This window comes from Vespa velutina, chromosome 9, assembly GCF_912470025.1.
Source record: "Vespa velutina chromosome 9, iVesVel2.1, whole genome shotgun sequence".
Taxonomy (NCBI): Eukaryota; Metazoa; Arthropoda; class Insecta; order Hymenoptera; family Vespidae; genus Vespa; species Vespa velutina.
Window position 1 is genome coordinate 1,475,479 of NC_062196.1, and position 27,487 is coordinate 1,502,965.

At 34.1% G+C, this 27,487-nt stretch overlaps 2 protein-coding genes across 3 annotated transcripts in view; one reads left to right on the top strand and one right to left on the bottom strand.

Moving 5' to 3' along the window:
* LOC124951914 (DNA primase small subunit) overlaps nucleotides 1-17,772 on the top strand; it is a 40,102-nt gene extending 22,330 nt beyond the window's left edge. For both annotated transcript variants that reach the window (XM_047501008.1, XM_047501007.1), the window contains exon 4: nucleotides 15,221-17,772. In XM_047501008.1, coding sequence (XP_047356964.1) covers nucleotides 15,221-16,206 — 986 coding nt within the window. In that variant the 3' untranslated portion in view covers nucleotides 16,207-17,772. The remainder of the gene's footprint in view (nucleotides 1-15,220) is intronic.
* Nucleotides 17,773-19,588: 1,816 nt separating this feature from the next.
* Nucleotides 19,589-27,487, bottom strand: part of LOC124951915 — a 31,659-nt gene continuing 23,760 nt past the window's right edge. Inside the window, exon 2 of the mRNA XM_047501009.1 lies at nucleotides 19,589-21,364. Coding sequence (XP_047356965.1) covers nucleotides 20,401-21,364 — 964 coding nt within the window. The 3' untranslated portion in view covers nucleotides 19,589-20,400. The remainder of the gene's footprint in view (nucleotides 21,365-27,487) is intronic.

Consider the following 27,487-nt stretch of genomic DNA (forward strand, 5'->3'; position numbering starts at 1 on the left):
TGGACTCTCTAAAAGCATCAAAGTCTCTAACATGACGTTAACTATCGCTAATCGAAACTCAAAACATCCAGAAACGAGTCATTGTTCTATAGCCACAACTTTCACGATGCTTGCTAAAGAGGAACGTGAAAGTTTTTTTCAAAATCTAAGAAGTTTTTGTTACTATTTAAAGGTACATCGTTAACCGAGATGACTTCCGTTCTACAATCATTTTTTGATCTGACCAATGTTATTACCATTTCTCTCTCTCTCTCTCTCTCTCTCTCTCTCTCTTTCAATTGAAATTATGAGAAATTTCCCTGCAATTGTGTATTTACGTACATATATTATTGATAGAAGTAAAATATAGATATAATTTATCATTTCGCCCTTGCTATATTATTAAAATCATTTATCTCGCCTTGACATTCTTTATATCTATTTATTTTTGGATATATCATATAAGTAGTAGATATGCAAAAAAAAGTATTGCACCTTTTTCAGTTTAGAGTTTCGAACTTTTTCAATCATAGTTATCGCAAGATATGTATATATGAATGTATCTAAATAGAAAAGGAGTTATCAACGTAAAAAGAAGTTATTAACAAAACAAAACGTACATTGTCGCGCTGAAGATTCCTTCGTTGCCGATAATTTCATAAGACGTTAAGGACGGTTTGCTCGTCGGCAAAACGTTGCACGGTTACCCATCTTACGAGACAAGAGTGGAAGAAGCGGCTGAGAAGAACGAAGAATAAGAAAAGTAAGAAAATAAATAAGAAGAAGAAGAAGAAGAAGAAGAAGAGAGATGATGAAGGGCACACATCCTTCGAGGACCTCGCTCTTTGCGCTCGTTTCCTTGCTCGCACTGCTTCAGGAAGTGCCTCGTCGCTCTTAATCCTTGAAAAAAAAAGAGAAGAAAAAAAAATGAAAGAAAGAAAAAAATAAATAAATCCGACGAGGAGGACGCATTAAAAGGAGCAAAAGCAAATTATAATCAGTCTTTGACAATCTCGTGGAATTCTCAATGCATAAATCGAGCTCCATACCGAGCTCGATTATATAAACATATATATACACGTAAAATTTTGTATTTTATGCAAATTTATTAATGGGATCGTCTATATCAATTTGAAAGAATAATTCGATCTAATTTCTATCGAAAATTTTGAGAAATTTACACACATATATATATATATATATGTGTGTGTGCTTAAAACTACGTATTTTTATCTCGAATCTCAACGTATAACTGATCAACGATTAGATCCTTTCAATTGATCTAAATGTTTTACACTTTTTTCTGCGGTTAAACTAAATTATCGTTACCATTTAAAGTTAATTTTTATTAGCAATCGTTAGCACGTTAACACGAAGTTACCAGGTAGAAACGAAGAAATAAAGAGAGCATACGTGCTCTTGAAACCTTTTACGATCTCACGAATCAACTTCTGGTCCTGGTATAAGAGCCATGTACCGTCATACACGTCGTTCAACATAACTTTTTATCGTCGTTCATGAGGAACAAGATTCGTTCGAGAAAGAGGAGAAATATAATAAGAAACAAACAGAAACGTTACAAATTAAGTTGAACTCCCGCTTCGAGTCACGTCCTCACAAATCGTATCGCGTATTTTTGACAACTCGTCGGGTCTCAAGAGACGATGAGGAAACAACGTTTTTACGACCCTGAAACCCAGTGCTCTCTATTTAGACCGGACTACGGTTTCATCTTGTTAAGGAATGCAGTCCAAGTTGATGTCATAAGTGTCCCGTTTGATATTAACAAACGCCATTTTCGTAAATGCTTTTTACGTTTCTTCTTTGGAACTATCGACTTTACTGAATATCTCCAAGACGATTCTTAAGTTTTATTGAACGATTATGAATTGAATTCAACAATAAATAAATAATAACAATCATAGATAGATAAATCTACTATAATCTGATTTGTTGTTGTTATTAATTCAATAATATAAAATAAAATGACACAAAAATTCACATTTCATATTGAACAACTTGATGCTACAAATATAATTCTTTTAAATTGTCTAACTATTTGGCCTATCTTAAATAATTTACTTTCAATAACTTTGTTGAAAAAAAAATAAAAAAAAAAAAGAAAGAAAGAAGAAATCATACCTCCTGATTATTTAGACAAAATCATGTAAGAGCCTCGCCCAAGAAACACGTAACAGCAAGCATAATTTGTCCGCTGGCGTCGTCATTCTATTCGAGACACGCTTAGAATCCAAAGGCAAAGATTTTTCGTGGTGAACGACAAAGCACTGTTAGCACCGAGTTCTGTTAGTTGTCGTTCTTTGAGGCGTCACCTTTACGCGACGAGATGTCAGCGACCTTGTTAGTGGAACGTGTAGATTGCAGTTTAGAAAACATCGTATTTAATATTCATATATGTATATATATATATATATATATATATATATATATATATATATATATATATGGAATGTGGCTGAATAAATATATACGATTATAAATACGTTTGTGTTAATTAACATAGCAATTTAATTTATAAAGTAAAACTCACGTTTGGTGTTAATTTCTTGGAAACATCAACAGGATATTTTGAATACAGACCAAGTAGTAGATACGAGGAGAATGTTGCTCTGTTACATCGAACGCTTTACAAGCACGTTAACGAACCAGTTCGTACTAACAGAATCGTTATAATAGACCAATTTGTCGTAATACGGAAAGGCGATAACGGATAGTCTAGTATGTGGATAGAAGCACGTACCGGCTTAAAGAAATCATCGACTTATCAACAATTTATCGCTACAATATCTATGAATTTCTTCTATGCCGTCGTTATTTAATTGGACGTTATTATGTTCGTATCACGATGTTTACTCCACAAATGCAAATATTCGAAAAACATTATAGATCTGTCGCTTGATTTGATGAGTTTGATTCATTTATTCTTATGAATAAAAAAGAAAAAGAAACAAAAAAAAAATTAACGTTTGATGATCGTAAGGATGATCCGAAAAGAGAAAGATAGATACGAGCGAGTATAAAGCGTAAGGGTGGAATCCTTGAGTTTATCGGATCGAAAGATCGCTGCGGAACGGTCCATAAATTGAAAATTACGATGGCGCGTTATCGATAAGTGCAACGGGAAAAAAATCCATTAGCCTACGGCGGTACGATCATTAAGAAACTATAACGTCGCAGAAATCGATCTCACCAATGTATTCGTGAGATGTAAGAAGCTGCGAAGAGATCGAAGGGATGAGAGATCTTATCCTTGACGATAATGAAGGACGTTATCGACGTGGTCGTTATCTTCGCGAAAACCATGGAAATTTCTAAGAAGGTGATGTTGGAGCATTTATTAGGGAGTAGCTCCAAGTACTTCGACTTTTTGATCGAAACGTCAAAGGGAAGCGAAAAAGAGAAAGAGAGGGAGGGAGAAAGGAAGAGAAGGAGAGAGAGAGACAGAGAGAGAGAGAGAGAGAGAACAACTTTCTTGTTTTCGTTTTTTTAAACAGACCGTCCATTTCTTTTATTTTGACGATGATGGCGCTTATAATTTATCAACTAATTGAAATGTTGGAAATCTCTGATCGACTATCACTTTCCTGGCCTGAGGCCAGTTGTTCATTCTTCGCAATCTCAACCTTTGTGATCTTCCACCCTACTTACTGAACGATTTTCGATCAGCGCTACGATACAAAACGAGATTAATCTTGAACTCTATACGATCAGAATGCCTTTGAATTATAACAAATTTTCTTCATATGTATGTTTCCATGATATCTTTTGTAACGGTTTGACGAATTCCAGAGTTCATTTTCTAATATCAAGATCGAAGAAAATAATAATTTTGATATGAACCAAACATTATTTCATAAAGTACTACAGTATAATTAACTTATCTCGATTAACATATTGGTCAATAATTGATACTTAATACCGAAGACGATGGTTCATTTTTCACGATATAATATTATTTTGCTATTTTCAGGAGTGATAGGGCAGGGCGATTAAAGTCCGCCATTAAAGTCAGAAAAGTTTTGACCTTGCGTTTTGTTCGCTGTAATCCAGTATAAAAAATCTCGTAGATCGATCTCTTAGAAAGGTAACACGAGCCACCGATCGTTGAGGAAGAAAAGAGCACTTTCGGAAAATGATTTTTGCGTCTGGTTCTCACGATAGGCCGGAATGGCTCAGGCCGTCAGATCGTACGATCTAAAGAGACGTTATCCTACGTCACACAGTTATTCGCTACGAAAAAGGATGACTATAAGTGGACCGATGCGGGCGCTCTCGGGGAAGGCAGATATACTCATCCGTGCTCGCAGCGGTAACTCGCCGTAAGATCGTCGTTTGCTTCTAACTAGATAGACACGCAATATCGATTTGCGTTCCGCCGATCAAAATCATCGACAAGAATCAGGTAGGTACGTATGCGATCTCTCGGACTATACTCGATCGCGGAATCCGTATCTGTGCGATGTAAAACGCTGATTCATTTGCGAGTCTATCGATCATACGTATGTATGCGAGATCGAGGAAGATCGAAGTAGTATGAACAAACGAACGAACAAAAGAATACATTGGCGTCGGCTTTACGTAAATTATAATCCTCTTTCTTATTTCCATTATGCGAATTAATATAAGAAAACATAAATGTTCTCATAAAGAGGATTTATGAACACTTTAATAATACAAACTTACTTAACGTTAAATAATTGTGTCAATCGTCAATCTTTTCAATTTAAATTCAATTTAAATTAATATCTATGTATAAATAGTTTATTCTTCTTTCTGTTTTGTTATTTTTTCTTGTTGTATATACTCGGTGTAAGAAAAATTCGATAATATATGATAATATATACGATCCTATATAATAAAGATCTTATATATTATTTGTGAATTATTGGATGAATTATTTGAATTTCATGAATTTTTAAAAATAAACTACATTTACGAATCTGCATCTACTATTATCATCGAGATCTCTTAAAGGTCATTAATTTGTCAAAACGTTAAGATAATACGAATCGTCTTCTAAGATAGATGCCTATGATGAGAATAGATACGTTATCGCGTTGTCTCGTACATCTTAATTCACGGTACCGCGAAAAGCGTCTCGATAACGAGATTGAGCGATCGAGAGAGTGAGAAACGGGTGGAGTAGAATAGTAAATGCTTACTCGCGAGAGTGATTAATGGGATGATCTTAAAAATTGATCCTTAATGAGCCTGGTAGCATTCAGGCTGTCGCGCTCGGTTAATCGAAACACGGCAATTAGAGCGCTGTTCCAATTACCAGAGCTATTTAAACAGTTTTTAAGAGAGAAGAAGAGAGAAAAGGAAATAAATTTTATTACAGAGTAGAGTGCAAAGATCTGTCATTTATGAAAAGTAATATGGCAATGACAGTGATTAGATGTAATTATGAGGATTAATAAAGAATAAAAACGAAACTATTCGAAAATAAGGAAGAGGGAGAGAGAGAGAAAGAGGAAGAGAAAGAGGAAGAGAAAGAGAGAGAGAAAGAAGGAGAGAAAGAGAGAGAGAGAGAGAGAGAGAGAGAGAGAGAGAGAAAGAAGGATTGATTTAAGAGAATTTCAAGATCGATCAAGAAAGAAGAATCTCGTAGAAAGGTCGTGATCTTTCGAAACGATTTAAAAGATCCTGTCTCGATGGCGACGATCGCGATCTTCGTCGTCGGCCGTTCTCTAGTTTGCTATTCCATGAACGTTCAGAGACGTGAACGTTATTCGAGCATCGGCAGAAACGGGCCTGGGAACGTTCAAGAATTTGTCGGTCTAACTAACCAATCGACACCTCTCTATGTGCCGTTGTATCGTAAAGTCTGCAAACGATATAATAATAACCAGATTTTATCTTCGGACGATTCTTGGGTACCTTCGATTTGTATTCCTCTTCTTGAGAAAAAAAGAAATAAAGAGAGAGGAGGAGAGAGAAAGAGAAAGAGAGAGAGAGAGAGAGAGAGAGAGAGAGAGAGAGAAGCAACAAAAGAAATATAAAGAATCTTTTAACGGATATTTTGACGAGTTCATTTTCGAGACCAGAGGTTAAATAGAAAAAGATAATATCGAATGTTAAAAGTTCATGTTAACTTACATGCATTTGCCGGTAAAACCGATTAGAAAGTTTATTAACTCGAGCATTTCGATTGCATGGCTTTTGATGTAATTTAATCTTTAGCGTTAGCACTTTAGATAGTACGTGGAATGTCTGCTTTTACCCGGCCTCCTTTCCACTCTCTAACTTTGTCTCTAAACGTGAAATTATCTCTACAATAAACGTGTTATCGCGTACCTTAATCTTCTAACCCACAAAGAGTGTCCGTTAGTCGATTAAAAAAAAGAAAAGAAAAAAAAAAGAAAAGAAAAAGAAATCAAATTAAATTTTTTCTTTTAATTATGAATCACATGTATTGTTAAGTAATCAAAGATGTGAAAAAGATTTCCGATAAAATTCAAAGCATTTTGTTTTTTATCTGTCTTCTCTTTTTTTCTCTCTCTTTCTACCTATCCCGATCTTCACCGATTTTCCTTCGTCGCCGGTTTCCCGTTTACGATTCTAACGAAAAGGCTCATTTCCATTTGCGGAATCGATCGTCCGTGAGTTGCCTTGAAATGAACAGCCGGGTGGTGAACGATTTTCACACGCATCTGGCTTAACAACGCGTTCGACCGGTTTAGGATTTCACTTCCTAGTGATTTCGAATACAAATAGCAGCACCCCCGAGACAAACGGTCCTGTCGTGTCACGGAAAGCACGATCGTTGTAAACACGAATAATATGAACTACGGATTTCAGATATCTCACATTTCGATTTACTAACGAGAATTCAATTTTCAATAGACGTATCTCTTTTATTATCATCCCACGTTCCGTTTCCTGAAGGTGCACATTGTTCATACCGATAATATATTAAACTTCGGCTCTTATACGTACAGTCTTGTTCGTCGAATTTTCCGTACAAGCGCAAAATTGGGCTATCGTAAAAGATTATTATTGACATTATCAAATCTTGATACTCAGATAAAATAACCGCATATGTACCATTTCATTATCAACACTTTATTTTCTATCTTACTTCGATTGAAAATTTCTAAATAACTATTTAATCGTTTTATAATATTTCTTTTTTTTTTTTTACTATTAAGAGTTCGTTCAATTAGTATTTCTAAGGTATGATTTTTATCAATTCCTTCGTTCATTCTTTTAAAGAAGAAACTTGTCTTCGATCGTTATATCTCTTTAACGGATGAACCAGACTGTACAAGACCTCTATGAACTTCAAATGTATGATAGACATATTCTATATTTTATCTTTTTATAGTCTACCTCTTGAAACTTATATCGCTTGAGAATATTGATTATCGAAGTACTAAATTATAATTTACAAACGAAGAGAGAATACACTTAAACTAACGATTGGAACTCAAATTTATGATATTCGCCTTAATATCCTTTCTTTCAAAATGTAATCGGAAGAGAAAGAAAGAGAAAGATATAAGGATTACGAATCCGACGTAATATTTGACGAACACTTACGTATAAGTATCGATAAAGTATATATCTAATTTATTATAAAAAAAAGTTTCTTATCTATGAAAATACATAAAAGTATTTTCTTGACGATATTACCATGTAAAATTCATGCTCGTCATGCTTACATATTTTGTTTTCTCTTTCTTCTCTTTCTTGTTTTCTTTCTTTATCTTAAGAAGGAGTGTCTCCTTAATTCGACATCATTGCCTCGAAAAGAAACGTACAGTATACACAAGAAGAAAATATTTCACGGTTCAAGAAATCGATAGGTAGTAGTAGTAACATCTGGAAAACGAGCAGCGAAGTCTTACGAGAATCCAGAACGAAGTTATCCATACTCTTGGATGATCATTGAAAAGAAAAAATGCGAAGAGAATGAAATACGAAATACGTGCTAACCACAAACCGGTCGTCGTGTTGGTGCTCTGACCTTTCCGTAATTTCTTTGGACTAAAAAAATATGAAGAATGCGTGCGTACGAAATTATTATAAATCGATTAACCCATTTGTCGAACGTTAACGCGAATAATTTAATTTACTAGAAAATCATCAAATTCCAGTTGGATTATATTTATACTTTCTGGTGTAATCGAGATTCCAAGAATCTAATGTCGTTCGATAAGAATAAATATACGTGCGAAGTGTATATAAAACCGATGATTCTTTCGATGCCTGATGCGATCTGATTCACGAATTTCTGGTGAAAGTTTGCCCGCATTTTTGACAAGTCAGTAGCTCACGTAGTCTTGTAAAAGTGCGAGCGAAAGAAAAAAAAGTAGATAAGTTTTTAAAAAGTGGGTAATGATTTAACCGAAAGAATAAGAAATCTGTGTTATACTTCGTCAATTAAAATCACTTAAAAGAGAATTCACTTAAAAAGAGAATGATCATACAACTTTTCCTGATTATATTAAAACCAATAGAAGAGTAAAATCGCATATTGTTCGAGTAATCTAAGAAAATGGTATAACGGTGTTCCGGTAGTTTACTAAATCAAAATTCATTGTATACTTGTGTATTTTGCTTCCTGTTGGAAATGTAAAATTATGATTTTAACTTATGCCAAGATTCTATATCATTTTCTTTTTATTGTATGTTCGTTTGATGGTTAATGAATTTCATAAACCGTCCATCATAACGTCCATGGACTTTTCTTCTTCTCTTTTTCACACGTATATATTTTATTAACGATCTTTGAAACTCTACTTTCTTTGACGCTTCATTAATTCATACATTCTTTACGCCTATGTCTTTATGGTTTCTATGTGATATACAATTAAAACGAGCTATACCAATTACTTGGTCCGATTACTTGATACTATTTGAAAGAAGAAACAAAAAAGGAAAGAAATAAAAAAAAAAGAAAAAACATGAAATTAATTTATATTAAAGATTACTGTAAAAGAAAAAAAAAAAAAAGAAACAGGACAACGTAATATACGAATATATTTTAAAGACCTAAGTCATTACCGAATCAAATCGCAATTCGATTTCTCACGTCGAAATTAAATCTCGTCTGGTCAACGACCTACGATCGCCTAACTAACAAAACCAATCTCTATTGTTTCACGCTAACATTATCGCTTTCCATGTAATCAAAGTTAATCGGTTCGTTAAATCTATTACTTTTTTCAATACCTAATCTGATTCTAAAAACACGTGTATAAAACAAGATAGGATCGAATATAAAATAAATTACTGATTTCTTAGATAATTTATCCAAATCAATACAAAAGATTGTACAGAATAAGTATTAATGAAATTTGTTGAATGTATCGAAGACATAGTCATCGTTCGTACGTTGATCTCGAGATTTGCAGAACTCGGGAAACGTGATTAATCTGAACAATAGCAGCTCGTCGTTTCGTTAGACAAGCGATTCCAATTATATAATCGACACATTCTTTCGATATCCGCCCACCTAGTGTTCTCTCTCTCTCTCTCTCTCTCTCTCTCTCTCTTTCTTTCTCTCTATATTTCTCTGTCTCTCTTTGTATCTATCTGTATCTTTTTTCTCTGTCTCTATCTCTCTCTCTCTCTTTCTCTCTCCGTTTCTATTTCAGTCTCCATCTCTCTCTGTCTCTGTCTCTCTCTTTCTATTTTTGTCTCTCTCTTTCAGATTAAACCTTACACGTTTTCGTTTCCATTGTCAACCGATTTTATTCCACGTGCGAATCTCTTTGAGAAATAGCCTGCAAAAAATTTCAGTTAGCTTCCGATTGTCCTCGAAAATAAAATTTATCGAGGGAAGAGAGAACATCACAAACTTTTGTCCTTTCTCGTATCGTTACGAAGTTAGCTAATATTGTTTTGCTCCTCAGAAAAAAAGCATACTAAGATCCGGAAAGAGTTTTTAGAAAGGAGCAAGTGAACAAAAGGTTGGATCAATTTTTATAACGGATCATTTTCGACTCAATAATAATGTTCGATTAATGTCACGTGGAGTTCATTATCGATAATAAAAGAATCCTATCAATTTATTCTTTGTAAGACGTTTGTGTAGTATTAATTATAAATTAATGAAACAAGTGGTATAACTCTTTCAAAAAATTTAAGTAACAAATTTGTTGATCAAGTGTCCATAATAATAGAAAATACAAAGTTGAATGATTTTCACTCAATACTAATATACGTAATTGCAAATTTTGCTATTAAATTTATAATTCTAGTAAATTTGCAAAATCATTAAAAGATATTTACGAAAATAATTAGAAAATTGACTGTAAATTTGTTGATTTTATCTTTAGATACATATACCAGGTATCTCATTTTAAAAATATCTGACAAAATATCTCCGATCCTATCGATTTTATAAATAAATATTTCAATTAAATATCACTATGTTTTAAAGGGGGAAATGTAACATTATAAATGAGTGCTATTGTCAAGATACGAATGTTATAATAATTTTTTTTTTTATGGAAATCGATATTTTAAACCTGACAAAAGTTATAGAGAATATCAATACGAATTCAATGAATATTTACAGTACATCTTTTATACCTTTTCCGGTATATCTAAAAGAGAATTTTCTTACTGTCTATAAAGCATAACGAAGATAAATCAAACAAACTTAAGAAGGGGTTGATGGCAACTGTTAATCTTGTCGGTTTATTCTTATTTTTCTTCGATCGTGTACACTACTACTATCTGAAGTATTATGAACCACCTTCATTGTTCTCCTATTATTTTTCTTCGTTCTTCGCGCTACATCCTGACAGGAACTTATAATACAGGTTATGCGAGTATTTACGATTTTACCGTAGAGAAATCAGTAGCGTAAAATTGGATGGTTAAGAAGGCTCGAGTGAGTAAAGAGAAAAATGGCGTTCTGTAATCTGAGCACGCTCGGCATAATGAATAAGTCCGTAATCGAAATTTCAAATTCAAAAAAAAAAGATTCTTCCTAGTGGAAGTCAACAATGAAAAAAATATCTTTGGATGATATTTTGCAGCTTTCGCGTGTATGTTAATACGTCGAATGATCTTTAAAACCAGAAATAGAAACATCGAATCGTTTCCTTTCCGATGTACGACGTAAGCATTCAAGATAAGCGAGATTTCCAAGTTTGTTTCGTTTCGTTTCGCGTAATGAGTCCCGAGTCACGTACGCATGTGGAAGGCCCCGACGTCGTGTCTTTTCTGCTTCTGTACGCTTTTCACCGGTCCGACGCATACAAGTATCCGACATTCTACCATATAGTCGGGCACAAGGATATTCCGATACTTTTTCACGCTGAACATTTTTTTTTCCTAAAATAAACAAAGAACTTACAAATTTTCAATAGGTATAAAGAAATTATTATTGCAAATATGAGATACGTCAAGTATTTGTACGAATGTGATCATTAAATTAAACATTTAAAATAATGCCGATTCAAATTATTTTGACTAATCTAAAGAAAGTTATTGGATTTTAGGAAGTGTCAGAATATTTCTGTGATCATGTATACATGTATATATATCTACATCTCTTATGTTATCTTATATCATTGTTTGAAAAATAAAAAACAAAAAAAAAGAAGAAAGTAAAATACTATCATATTTTAATTCGAAATATATGAATGATGAAACCGTTCGATTTACTTTCTGTATTCTTCGTTCCGTAAATCCTTGAAATTATTGAAGAGTAGGTACACAAGGAAATGGAAATCAAAGGAACGAATATCCGTAGAAAGTTCGTTCAAACGTAGCGAGCCGTATGAGATATCATTAATCTTGCGTGGAATGACAGATTGCTCGCGACGCAACGCAACGAAACGAGAAGAGATCGTTAAAAGGTAGCTTATCGTTTAACATCGAACCATCCGGAAAGAAAACGCGATGCATTAATCGAAAAGGAATGATTGATCGATCGATCCATCGATTGCAAGCAATTCGTTTAATTGCCACTGACGTAGGAAGTGTCGTTCGAATAACAAGATTTAATGGAACAACGTCAAAAGGAATAATTAGTTTTATCAGTGATATATGTACGCCGAATTTCGTGGGAATAGTAATATACATATATAAAGACAATAGTAATATACATATAACATATATATATATATATATATATATATATATATATATACATATACTGTTAAATATTTATATGCATTATTATGGACGAACCGTTATTGAAAATAATCTTCGAAGACTTTTCGATCGATTGACCAAAGTGGGTTAATAGGAAACTGTTATTCATGTCGTTAACGAACTCGATTAAAAATCGTCGAATAGACCAACTAATTCAACTAACTTACAAATCTTATGTCGGGTTTTGTTCGAATGAATACACCTACTGTTTCGTTTCTCCGATCAAATGATAAGATTGGTGCACGCGCCAATGTCATTACTTTCTTTCGACAAATCAATAGGATTTATCACTATTACCATGAAAGTACTTAATCAAGTACATACATACATACACACATACATACAAACATACATATATACATACATACATACATGCATACATACAATAAAGAACGGAGAGAAAGAGTGATAAATTATAAGAAAAACAGGAAAACTAATATCACATAATAAAAGATATAAAAATGAAATAAAAAATGAAGAAAAGAATAATAAAAAGGAAGAAGATAACAAATAAGAATATATGATGTAGATGAATTATTTCAAATCGATGCAATGATTGTCTAAATATAGTGAAAAAGAAAAAGACAAATATAAATAATTCGAAAGAAAGAGAAAAAGAGAGAAAGAGACAAAGAAAAAAGACACGACAGGTACATTTCGTAATTTGGCTTATCGGTTTCGAAGATCAAAGAACATATATATCTTTACATCGTGTGGTCCAGCGTATCGAATAAGATGAAGAATCTCTTTGTGAACAACGCTTGGCCACTGGACCTTTGATGGACGCCGGCTTTGAGATGTTCGCGTTTCTTTTTCCTCGATCGAGGTGGATCAGAAAAAGAAGAGTGTCGACTTTGAACGTACCTATGACGAGCGTACAGATAAATTTCCTGTGCTTGATGACTCGTCAATAACGTGTCTAATATCTAACGAAGAATATTTTGAAAAACACTCGCGTCATATGATTTCCTGCAATTTAAAGCAGATCGAACGAGTTTCTTATTATCAGATATATTTCATAGAAACTAGTACGTTTTTATCGTTATGACTGACAATAAGTTCGTTAACTATATATAATAATAATAACATCTTACAAAAAAAAAAACAAAAAAATAAAAAAGCGAAGTTTGTTATCCTGTACTCCTTTGAATGAAACGATTTGGTATTTTTAGCGATCGTATAAATTTTTTAGGAACAATTTTAATGAAATAATTGAGAAAAAACACGTAAGTTTTATAGAAAGAAAGTTATCATGATACTGATTGCACGTTTAATATATATTAATTTGACAAAAATTAATCAGATACGAGAATTTATCGATAAATTTGTTGTATCTAGCGAGACACAATTTCTTTTGTTGGTAATATAGATTTCTATATATTCCAAAGAAAGTGGATAATGTAGATCTCTATAATTTTTCTATATAAATAAAGAATGTTAATAATTTGAATGTTAATAATAGTGTTATATTATATATTTTATAATAACTTATTACTATTATTTATTAAATGATAATGCTATACGTAGATCCACTTTTTACTTGAATACTAAATTTACTGATAGATGGCAATAGTAGCTCTTTTAACTTACTTTGAATTGATACGTTCTTAATAATTTAAACATCAAAAAAGTATCATTATATAATTTAAACAAAAATAATTTAAACAAAAATAAATTAAACTATTCTTTAAAAATTGTATAATGAAAGAAAACTTTAACAGGCTATCATTAAGTACGATGACCGTTTGCCTATAAAAAAGCTAATCACTTGATGAAATAAAAAGAAAAAAGAAAATATTTAGACAGAACTGCGGAATGTACTGGCATGATGTTTTTATAGATAAAAAACATATAATGGTCGGTTAAACGAAAGATTTTTAAGTACCATCATGAGCTCTAATGAGATACAATCTAATTTAAGAGATAATTCGTGTCATGGAATAATAACAATACCAGAATACTACCTATTGCTATGCAAACGACAAAATCGTTGGCTGTCGGTCGTTTATGAGCTCGAAATGGCGACGTTATTAGTACTCTCGATAAACGTCCACTGGAAATTTCGCCGCGAGGTATCATCGAACAATCTTCTTAACGTCGATCAATGAAAAACCGAACGATCGTTTACTATAAACGACCGGAAGTCGATGACTCGAAGATCTACGAATGAGTAGTCGTCATTGCCACCTTATTCAGTCCTATCATCTTAACTATATTTAACTAGTTTTTTCTTATCGACAAATAATATATACTTAAATAATATGAGTAATTTATGAGAAACGTGACTTGATATCCTTTAAAATTTTGTTTAACGAATATCTTCATTTTTCACTCTTCTTCGACCTTCGGCAAGGTCCACAACATTTCGTAGAAATGGTGTAAGACTCGTCACATGGAATGCGTGACTCGACGATTTTATAACTTGCTTTCAATTACCGTTTCTCGTTGTTCTTGTTCTCCCCTCTTTCTTTCTTTCTGTTTCTTACCAAGATGCTACATGAGGAAAAAGAAAACACAAATGGGCAAAAGGTACTTGCAAAGGGCTCTCTAAGTGCCACGTTTGACTTTGTCTCCGATCCTTTTTTCTCTACCCACAAAAACTGACTAACGGACATGATTTATTCTACGTTGAATACGTTCAGTACTGGTTGAACGGAAGGAAGAAAGAAAGAGATAGAACGAAAGTAGTCTAGCATTAACCTCGAGTCTCGAAGGTCAATGAATCTTTAAAAAGTGTCGATATCTTCTCTCTCTCTCTCTCTCTCTCTCTCTCTCTCTTTCGCATTCTAAACATATGTTAGGTATAACGGAACAAAATAAATTTATCTTTAATAAAGAAAAAAAAAAAAAAGAAAAGGAATGTTTTTCTTTCGGTAAAGCAATTCGACGACGTTAATTGAGTCGAAAGTAATCGAAATGTCCGTAATATCTGATTCAATGAATAATCGTTTAATAATTGTTTTACTCTCGTATGATTCATAGATTATCATACTATGAATCGTTTGATTCATAGATTATTAGTTCTGTAATAAATAACACTTGTAACTCGATCGGATTCCCTTTATTGTTCAAGTTTCGTACCAACGTTCATTGACTTTTTCAGATACGATGATGACATCGCTAGTCTTCTTGGTTCCCATGTTGATTGGTGTAACGGTGGGTTCACTTCAACAATTACCTGGAAATCAATTGTCTAAGCAAAACGGAGGAGCAATTCTTTCTTCGGCAACATTGACGGCCAATAATGATGATAACGACGACGATAACGACGGAAATAAAACAAAGAAATATTTCAGAAAGGGTATAATGAAGGACAGTGATAGCTCAATTTCGTCATTTTTAAATCAATATCATAGAAACGAAGAAAAAACAGAAGAAAACAAGGAAGAGATTTTGGATAAGCTTTCGAAAAAAGATAGAAAGCAGAAGGCTATCTTTTTGAATTATCCATTAATATCACGAATACAACAGACTTATTCGAACTCGCCTGGTTACGATATCGGTTATAACGATATTTACGATCCTAATGTCGAAGGAAGGACACCCAATAATATAGGTGGAAACTATCAAGAGAGCAATATCTTTTACATCAGATTACCACCGACTCCCTACATGTTCGTACCAGGTTTAGGATATATCTCTCAACCACCAACCTACTCTACTGCCAACCTAAGACCGCATATCTCTCAGTCGAGACCACCCAAACCTCAACTTCCAACTTATCAGAGACCGAATCCTTTTATCAAGTTGCCGATAGACTTCGTGAGTAACGGTAAACCAACTTCCGTCTACCAATGGCAAAAGAAGAAACCTATGACCAATGTCAAACTATCAACCGACAGTCCGATCACCAATCTCGACGATCTCAAACCCGGTTTTGTGAATAACGGCAAGCCAACGACGATCTATCAATGGCACACGAATTTAAAACCTGGCAAAAGGCCCAACGACTACGTGAATAGTCTCGATAAAGGACCTTACCTATTCAATGGAAAACCAACCAGTTTGTATCTTCTTAAGTCAGATGGTACCAGTACTGATCATCGGCCTATTCGATACTCCGATTTCGAGAACGATAATTCGTATTAAATAAAATAATGCAAATACAATTTTCAATCGCCAAACCTACCGGAGAAACGAAAAAAATGGATGTTCGCTAATATTATTAATATTATTATTATTACTATTATTATGATCATTATTATTATTATCATCATTATCATTATCATTATCATTATGATTATTATGATTATTATTATTATTATTATTATTATTATAGGCGAACGGTGAAAATCTGCTACTAATTTTACAGCTTAAAGCGCGACTCGTAACGCGTCGTAATAATTTATCGACCAACCCCACTTCTATTGAGAAGGGAGGAGGCTCGTTCAGTGATTTATGTCTCGTCGATGACCTTGTAAAGGTGCTAGCCATTACTCCGCTTTCAAATGGACTACACGGTTCGGTGTGTACAGTAAACGAGGTGCCAGTGGAGAGTAACGGTAATGTAATTAAAGCAGTCCTTTTAAAGGTGGCTTATTATGTAGTTTTACGTACGAACGATCAATTAATGAGTTCTCACGTGACTTCGTTCACGTCTGCTCTTTTTCCTTCACTTTTCTTTCTTTATCTTCTTTATAATTCTAAGCCAAGTTTTCACTGACGATGAACACAACTGACAATGAATGAACGATTTGTATACGAGAAATAACACTATTATCTATATCTAATGGATCAATGTAGTATGCGTATATGTACATTGTATAAATGTAAGTAATAATAAGTATGTATTTTGTTGTACGAACTACGATTGCGAACTATTGTAGCATGGTAGACAAATTGTGTAATTTTTAAAAAAATTTTAAGGCTATTAAATTATAATTTTATAATATAGCAATTAATTTAAGAAATTGATCAAGTGATTTTAAAGTGAACGACTATTTTATATATGTAAGTAGTAGGTATAACGTGAAGTTATTTATCAACGATCATGCTATTCCTCTCTATCCTTTCCATCTGGTACACATATACGTAAATATATATTTTTGTCGTCTCATAATCATGTAGAGTATTAAGAAAGACGACGTTGTTGTAGCCATTTTTGTACGTCTTACCACTTGTTGTATCTGTTACTGTAAATAAAAAGAAAATAAGAAAAAAAGAAAAAGAAAAAAAGAAAAAGAAATATATTCGTAGTGTAAAAAGAAATGGTGTCTCTCCATTTTCCCTGAAATTCCATTTGACCGTCTCTTCTCTCCTTGCTTGCTCGTTAGCGTCTAAAAGAAAAGAAGGAAACAGAAAAATAAACAATCTTGCAGCACATGTTTCATCCACTCTCCCTGAACGCAACGCAAATATTAACCTGGGACTAGGGACCCCAGGATACGGCCGGTTTGCTTAGCATTCCACATACCTTGTGGACCAGATTACACGGTTAAGATTCCGTGCTAAGATTAGTCTTGTATTGTTTTAAAATAAGAGAATCGTTTGATTTTTTTTTCTCTTCTTTCTCTTTTTTCTTTCTCGAACCTTGATTAACCGAAGAATATTTAATCATTCGAAGACTCAGAATTTTAATTATCAAAGATATCAATCAGGAATGGTCTGTATTAACAAAGATTCTATTCTTTTCACATTTTTTCTTTTCTTTTTTTTTTCTTTATTCTTTTATTCTACTTTCGTATTTTCTCCTTCCAACGTTTATCATTAAACCGAACGGTAATGATAAATGTGTAAATAGGAACAATGGATACTTTATGAAAACGTAATAAATCGTTCGAAACCCACGATACTCGAATTACTTTTGATAAAATTAAGATTATGATAATAGACAGTCTAAGTCAGAGAAAAAACAAGACACACATGTTTCTAATTAACATTCGTCGATTGACCAACACAGATAAGATAGGTTCCCCTTGAATTCAGCAAATTGCTCTAAAAAGGATCGTTCTTTTTCTTACCCTTTTCTTTCTTCTTCTTCTTCTTTTTTTTTTTCTTGTCTTTCTTTCTCGGTAATCACGCTCGACCAGAAATTTTCTTGCGGCATTAATACCGAAGAAAAACTTGTTCCTCCTGCAAATTTGAATTTATACGATCAATTACCAAAAAATACAGGCCCGCGGGTCCGGACGAAGTCTTTCTCTCGCCATCGTTGCTGCGTTACTGCTTTCTGATATTATCGTAAGTATGCTATAACGGGTTGCAAACAGTGGCTCTCATTTAGTGAAGAGAACGAAATAATATATACATATAATACGATTACTCCCATAAGATTTCTACAATTCTCTTTAATTATGACGTATAGCCAAAAAGTTTTCCTTTTGTTTTGAATACAGAGACGATCATCGTCATACAGTTGATAATACGATATTGTTTTTTAATATTAATTGTGTATCTGTGTGTACGCTCGTATACGTATGTGTGTCATTATATAACACTATATGTACTTACACAATCATACTAACAGTTTGGAGCATTTGAAAATTAATAATAATAATAATAATAATAATAATAATAATAATAATAATAATAATAATAATAATAATAATAATAATAATAATATTAAAAATATTAAAAATAAAAATAAAAATAATAATAATATTAAAAATAAAAATAAAAATAAAAATAAAAATAATAATAATAATAATAATAATAATAATAATAATAATAATAATAATAATAATAATAATAATGATGATGATGTTAACAAATAAATCGAAAATTCCCATAAACGTAGTATAGTATTTACTACGGTTGACTAATCGATATAAATTAAAAATACGTAGATAGAAAAATAGTTATGCCTATTAATAAGTAACCAGTCGAAATAATGTCCACTATTACTAGGGATATACAAGTACAACGTAACGCGAAATAATGGATTGCACCCATCAACGCGATAGAAAACGGAAAACGAGCCAACGATCATGTTAATGTTTATCTTGATAGTAACATCATATACAGATAGATACGTACCGTATTCGAACTTTATCGTGAGAGAAAAAGAAAAATTGTTGGTCAATGTAAATACATAATATGTTATTTCTCTCACACGACGTGGCTCGTTTGTATTAGATTGCTTCTCTACGGCATGTATACACACATACATACATACATACATACATACATACATACATATAAGTATGTATGTATGTATGTATATATGCATGTATGTATGTATGTTATATGTATGTTGTATGTATGTTGTATGTATGTATGTAAATATATATGTGTGTGTGTGTACGGGTCCATCTCTCTTATCTTTGTATTTCTATATAAGAATATAAAAAAATGCGATCTCGTGTCGCTTTCTTCTTGCGATTCGATAGCAAAATCAGTATAATGAAAGATCCTTGCGCGATCCGACGTAGAAAAAGACGTGCATACCTTCCACGAAGAAATATATTGTCCAGTCTTTATCGAGACATCGTCCGTACGTGCGATTTCTTCGTGATAGATTTTTTTTTCAATCAAGAAGAAATCGCTCACAGACGAGCGAGGATATAAAAAAGTATCCGTTATACTTAGAAAAATATAATTATACAGCGTTAATCTAGTAACGAGAAAGTGAGCTTTGATATTTTCTTAATGAAAAGAAGAAACACTACGACTTTATTTCGACGCAGAACTTTTAAAACACTAGTCAACGTCGAAATAAGATCGTAAGGTCGATTTACTTGGTGCGTCTGATAAGTTTTCAAGATTGATCGATCTTTATGAACAGGATAAAAAAACTTTCTTCCTGATCTTCCTTATGTATTTTTTTTTTTTTTTTCTTTCAATCATTCCGATCGCCTATCTTAATTCAATCAAAGTTATACAATTACAGGGAAGATTAAGAAGTATGTAAAAAGATATTTAAAATAATTGAACTTAAGTTATAATCGATCGATTCGATACTTGAACGGACGCACCTCGTTTTATGCACGTATGTACGAGTTAAACCTAATTTATCTTAAACGTAAGCTCCATCCGCCGAAGAGAGAAACATCTTCGACCTAAACCTAATGTGTTCTAACAACTGTGATAGAAATGGAACGGTTTGTAGGATACGCGTGACCTTGAATAATGATTGACCACACGTCGATACGGAGGTCATAGTCTAAGTCTCTCTCTCTCTCTCTTTCTCTCTCTCGTTCTTTTTCTTGTTATTGAACGAACGACCATTCGTAATTCTGTTTAACCAAAGTAGCGAAGTGGCGAAGAGGAATCTACTAAAGTTAACAGATTCCTTAGGTCGTTCATGGATTGTGCATGACTTTTTGCGATTAACGATTTTGGAGATTAAGGCAGCAGGGGATGATAATAGACGGGTTTACGACTCTTCTCTATTACGTAGAACGCTTTAGGCTTGCCATTTCCGGAGAAATTCTTGTGGATGCTAGTAGAGCCTGTCTTGGTTGTGATTGGCGCATAATAAGACATGGCTGCCTTCTTCCGGTGTTTCTTCACCTTCGGCAAAGTGTTCCTTGAGCCGTGAAGTTCGTTGGTCAAATGAATTCTATGCATATTCGAATCGTCGAGCCTGTAAGTTTTCGTCGATAAACTGTTCATGGTTTTCTTGGTCGAGTCTGATTTCTTATCGATTATTTCGGGATAATTTAATCTCTTATCATTGTTCCTTATATGTTTGGATGATAAAATCTTATGTGGTATAATTTTCTTTTTCTCGATGTCTTGGCGATGGGTATTATCTAGAACGGAATTGACTCTATCGTTAGAAATCGATGATTCGGATAGCTGATGTTTTTTGCTCTCTTCCAACTTTTTCCTAGCCTGGTCCATTCGTAATTGTGCTTGGAGTCTCTTCTTTTCCGTTATCTTCTTCACCAAAGGCAAGTTCCAATGATAGATTTTTGCTGGCTTGCCGTTACCATGAAAACCAACCGGAAGATTTGGTCCCGTTTTGATTACTTTTTCATCCTTCGCCGTTTTGTGAGGCTTTGTGATCGTGTAGTACGGCGGACTGGCTGGTAGTTTGACGATGTAAATATGACTGTCTCGATGACCGTGTCGACGACTGTACGGTTGATGAATTCGTGTCTGGGAATTCAGTCCAGGCGGTTCGGGACCAGCTAAACGTTTCTTGTGATGTCCATCAGGGATTTGAAGGGGTGCCAAGCCGAGACGGTTCAAGATAGCTGCGTTACTGTTATGGACAGTCTCGAAGGACTGTGGACCATCCTCGGTACCAATCGCAAGAATGCCAGTGGAAATGATCAAGAGACTACCGCTCAGAAGATGTAATCTGAAATAAAAAATAATCATCAGTACGTGTCTTATGAATGTCTACTATTTTCATTTAAATATTATCAATTGTTATCCCTTTTAAACATTCAATATCTACGATTTCTTGTTATTCGTGTTTGCATAGGTCATTCTCTTAATATTCTTATTGCTATATCGTAGGATCAACTGATCGATTTCGCAGAACGTTGACTCGATTTATGGACATCCCTGTCGCACTGTCGTATGTCGTTATTTCGTTCGGGTAACCAATTAGAAGGGATGCCTTGGGGGTGAGGAATATCTCGCGAGTTCGAAGACACCGACATTATCGTTGTAGATTGGCGAGGTAGGAAAATGGATAGAAATCTAGAAGGGGAGAAGAGGAGGACAAAGAGTTATGTCGTCTTAAGGAACGATCCATCACGGCTGCCACGTCGTAAAGTCCAAAAGAAGAAGAACAAGGAGTCCAAGCACGACCCTGACTGACGCTACTCGAAGAAACGATTGGAGTAAGAACAACGAGAAAATGAGAGAAACAGATAGAAGCTTTAAACCACCTGCTATACTATAAATATGATTCCTGTACCCAAGAAAAGAGACAAAACAAAATTTTATTTAGATGTTGACCGTGAAAGTGACGAGTTTTCCAAAAAGCCATCTTGACAATTTTACAATCAAATTTAAAATTGTGTATCGAAGATCGAATCTAATTATTTTAAAGGTCTAAGAAGCCGATGAATTAAATAGATTTGTTATACGATTTAGATGTAACGACAGAGCCATTATCTATTGAACGATGAAATATAATATGTACTCATGATAAACGTTTTTTGATCATTAAAGGGTCTATTACAGAGGTTAAATCGGTTCGTGTTGCCTAGTGCTATTCATCTATGTTATCAAGACCGTTGTTAGATATAAAATGAACATGAAACTTTCGTATCTCGAAGATAGGTACTATGCTCATTTCTTCGTAATATTCTACCAGTGTAAAACAGCTCAACATGCGTTCGTACGGATGATAAATCATCTTTCCCTCTTAATTACTCACTACACGAAGATATGCTTTCATAATTACTATACTCTTCATAGCTATTTTCTTAACTCAATGCAAAACTCAATGTATCTTCTATTTCTTCTCGCGTTTCTACGATCGATATAGTGAAACCGTAAAATAGTATATACGACTAAATATCCAATACGACATTGCAACAATATAAAATAAGATAATATCGCTTCACAAAGAAGACTATAAATAAAAGATAATTAATATCTAATAACATTATTACGAATAATATTCAAACGAGATTCAAATTTTTCTTTATCTTTAATGAACAAAAAAATTTACACATCCTTGAAAACGTAACACCAATAAATAATTGTAAACAACAAAGAAATAAGGTAGGAGAAATTAAAATATGAATTTATAAAAGAATAATTAAATATTCGTTTATGCGGTGACGTCGTTGTTGCGGAGAAAAAAACGAGGTAGGTGGGCTTGGGTTGGATAGAGATTGGCAAAAGAGTAAACGTTTTGCATCGGACAACGTCCATCCTAAAGAGAGAAAGAGAGAGAAAGAGAGAGAGAAAAAAAGAAAGAGAAAAAGAGAGAAAAAAAAGAGAGAGAAAGAGAGAGAGAGAGAGAGAGAGAGAGAAAAAAGAGAGAGAAAGAGAGAGAGAAAAAAAGAGAGAGAGGGAGATCTGGGGACGTCCGTCACGCGATGTCCATGAATTAATACTCCAGCCAGGCGTCTCCCTCGTTGGAAAATTATTCCTCCTTCCATCACATCGCAGGCGAACGTTTCGCATGGTCGTCACTTCGAGTACTCCGGGCTATCGAAGCTTTTGTTACAGAAGGATGACGATAAACGTTGGTTGATGAAAGGAAAAAGTAAAATAAAGGGATAGAGAAAGAGAGATTTCGTTGTTTCCGCGAAAAAGGGTGAATTGGTTCTTCGAAAAGCCTGACAAGAACCTATTGAACACCCTACCATATACTTTCATAATTACCATAATCGTATTTGATTGTTTAATTCTAATTATACTTTTGAGGATCATTTCTTTGACTTTCCTTTTCATTTATTTTTCATTCTCTTTTATTCTCCCCTCGCGTGAATAGAATCTTGGTTTCGTTCTTTTTTTTGTGTTCTCTTTTTTATCCTACGTTGCGCTTAATCCTGACCGTTAGCGATCGTATCAAAGTATAATATAACCGCAAGAGCTTTCAGACAGACAGATAGTCTCCTGTGATACTTCGACTATTTTTTTTCAAAACGTAGGAACGATCCTCAAAAAACGAAAAAAAGCTTTCTTGTGAATTAACCCGTTATTCGTCTTGAAATAGTTCACGAACATTCTCGAATTTGATTCCATTTAAGTTAATTAACACATTATACCAAAGATACAAAAAACTTCGAGGGGGATTGAAATGATCAAATCGGAATGATTTGATTGGTCTAAAGATGATTCTTGTTTATTACCCGTGCAGGCACGTTTTCCTCTTATCGCATAGCGAAATAACACATCGAAGGTTGATTTCAAAGGCCGAAGGCGAAGCAGGAACGTAGAATCTCTCCTCGGTGGCCCATTATGGCCGGACGTATTCGAGGAAAGCACAGGATTGGCAGGTTGATGGAACGCGGAAGAGGCGACCCTAAGAGAGAGACAGAGAGAGAGAGAGAGAGAGAGAGAGAGAAAAAGAGAGAGGGAGAGAGAGAGAGAGGGAGAGAGAGAGAGAGAGAAAGGGAGAGAGAGAGAGAGAGAAAGGGAGAGAGAGGGAGAGAAAAAGAGAAGCGAGGAAAAGAGAGAGAGAGAGAGAGAGAGAGAGAGAAAAGTGAAGAAAAGAAAGAGAGAGAGAAGCGAGGAAAAGAAAGAGAAAGAGAGAGAAAGAGAGATGACTGGAGGAAAGAGTCTAAGAGAAAAAGAGTTGGAAGGTGGTGGATGTCAGAAACAGCAACAGCAGCAGCAGAAGTAATGAGAAGACAGAGAAGTAAATAAGACACACACGTACTAACACACACAGATGAATGACAAATGAAAAGAAATCTCCGTGTAGCATCTTACAGTGAGTCGAGATTAATCTTCATGATCATCACGTGAATCGGCGGTTACGCAGCATCCACTTGATTTCTCGGTTAATAATACTCTAATAACTCGGAATATCGGCCAGTTTAGCACACCTCCTTACGGTACCCTTCTCGCTTTCCTTTTGTCTTTATTTCCTTACCATCTTTAGATTAAACGTCTACAGAGAGATCATAGGAGAATTATCGAAATTGCTCTTGATAAGTTGTGGAGCTGTAAGTGCACTTGGGTTAAGTCGCATAGACCCTTCATAATAGTAATAGTCATAATAATCATAATATTAATAATAACGATATCGATCATAATATTTTCCAGTTCTATATTACTCTGATATCTTATATTATGACTAAACGTCAGAATTTTTTTCAAACACAAGGATTAAATTGAGATTCACGATACCTCGTCATGTTATTTAAAAAGCGTTCTTATTTAATGTATTGTACGTATTTGAAATCTCGGTAAGTTATCAAATTTAAACGACAACTCGTTGACTCTATTCCATTTCTCTCTCTCTCTCTCTCTTTCTTTCGTACTCCAATATAAATTGGATACGATCACGTGAAAGCTTAAACGAGAGAATAACGCAGCAATTCGCCAGTGCGTTCCAACATAAGCAGAATACCTTTCTTTGTAGGGTTAAGAATAGGAAGGAAGGGTAAGGTGGACGAGGCGATGAGACGACGGTGGTTGCCGCAGGGTTGTAATGGGCTCGCGAAGCCTATAATTTGTGTCTTGGTCGAGTTAACGTGCTGGAGTTTAAGAGAGAGAGAGAGAAACACAGAGAGAGAGAGAGAGAGAGAGAGAGAGAGAGAGAGAGAGAGAGAGCTTACAATCCCCATCGAAATTATGAAGTTAAAAGACCTTCGTCCAACTATCCGATACTCTTTTTATATCGACCACATCATAATTTTTATTTTACATTCAACCAACGGTAATGCAGAAATTGATGTTACGACATACAATTATTATTATGTAAATCGTATGTCTTTACGACTAGTTTCTGCAACATATGATATCTCTGTCTCTCTCTTTCTCTCTCTATTTATTAATAGATCTCCTTCCATTTTTCGTGTCAAGTGTGAAACCTTGTTTAAAAGAATTATAGTGATCATGAAATTCCTTTCGTATAAATTTAATCAAATTACGTCGACATGCTTCGATAAATGTATCGTTCCTTTTGTATTGTATCAATGTCAAGTAAAAGGCTTCTTCTTAAAACAAAGAATTGCTAAAAATATATTACCTATTTTTCTTAGTATCTTTTATCGTTTCCTAAAATCAGGAAACTATAAAAGCTATGAGAAAAATAATTGCAGTCTCAGAATCAAACGGACTGGAAGTTTTCGAGGGGTCGGAACTTGAATAATGGCGCATGTTAACGCACGCGATACCAGCAAAATCTATAGGGGCAGTATTAGATATCGAAGATCGGTCAGGTTGATTCTCAAGATCCCCAAATATTCGCGATTCCTGGAATATTCGTCGCAAGAATTTCCATAAAATGAATGGAATTTGATGTCGGAGATACCGAGACACTTTTGATGATCAAAATCTAACTATTCAGACGAAAGAAATAGAATATCGATATATTATATCATATATTTCGTCTATAGATATGAATTCAGTTTCAATAAAAAGTCAATATAACAGATATGATATGAAATATTTTCGTTGGGAAATTGTAATATTTCTCTTGATTATTTCCAAGACAAGTTGACTGGAATTTTAATGAAAAAAATTTCAACTAAATTTATCGTCCATTAATCTTCCCACATAGTTTCGTGCTCGAGACATCGTTCGTAGTAGCAGAGAAATCATTCGAAGAACATCGCAGAGATATCCTGGAGCGTGACACCGAAGGAATAGAAGGAGTTTGTTCACCTTACTGATCCAAGCAAACATACTATGCCTGGCGTGAATAACGTAGCCTCGTGTCCACGCGAGGTTCTCGCTCGTATAACTCGATCTCAACATTGACTTCTCTCGTGCCAGGAACCCTGCACATGTCCACGTGCACGCTCGTACGCATACGATTACATTTTACAAAGAACGAAGAACGAAGAACGAAGAACATAGCTGAGAAGACGAAGAGACTCGTGACAGAAATAAGTTATAAGAGAGAGAGAGAGACGAGACGAGACGAGATAGAAAAAGAAAGCTAAAATATGTATTGTCTTGACAGAAACTGGAAAAGCCACTTAGCCTAATTCGACGTCTACCAGATCATCCCACCATGTTGCGAGTCACGTGAGATAATCAGACAACGTGCTGAATTTATCGTTCTGCATAATTCAAGACTCGTGAGTTACGCTTCACGATCGGAATATTTATCAGGCTTACAAATTGGAACAAATTTTTCACTGTGCGAGCATCACAGGGTAAGCTTATAAGCAGATAGATAAACATGTGTTAAATCGTTTCAAAACTTGGATACTTATCAAATTTGTCAAGATTTTGAAGCCATAAAAATAGAAAATTTACAATCTGTAAATACGTATTGACAGAAAATATAAATATGCACTCTCATTAGCCAGAATCAAATAGCATTGGTCTGTTTTTCTTTTTCTTTTTTTAACTTGACGATTTACCATCGCAATCAAATACTATTGAACGTAAAATAAATATGTATTTTATGGTTTATAAATAAATAGATATCTACTTCGAATTTAAAAGAGCTACGTTTTTGATACTACGTATACAATATTGAAGAGTACACAATATATATACGTATACAATAAACTCCGATGGATTGTATTTAGATAATAATAATAGAAATATTAAATAAATTTTTCCAACTGCCGAATTCGCGAATGATCAATTTTGTCATTGAATGATCGTCCCCAGGTTCAGAGAATATTTCTTATTCCTACGTGACGTCCTTTCCGCATATGTTACTGCATGATAATAAGTACGACGTGTATGAATAATGAACCCAGACCGCGTCGATAATAACTCTAACGTAGTAAGAAAATATGCTCGAACTGGTTCCGTATGTTTATACCGAACGTTTAAACGAATAAATCAAGTTATTAAGAGAACTTCGCTCTTGAAACTTATA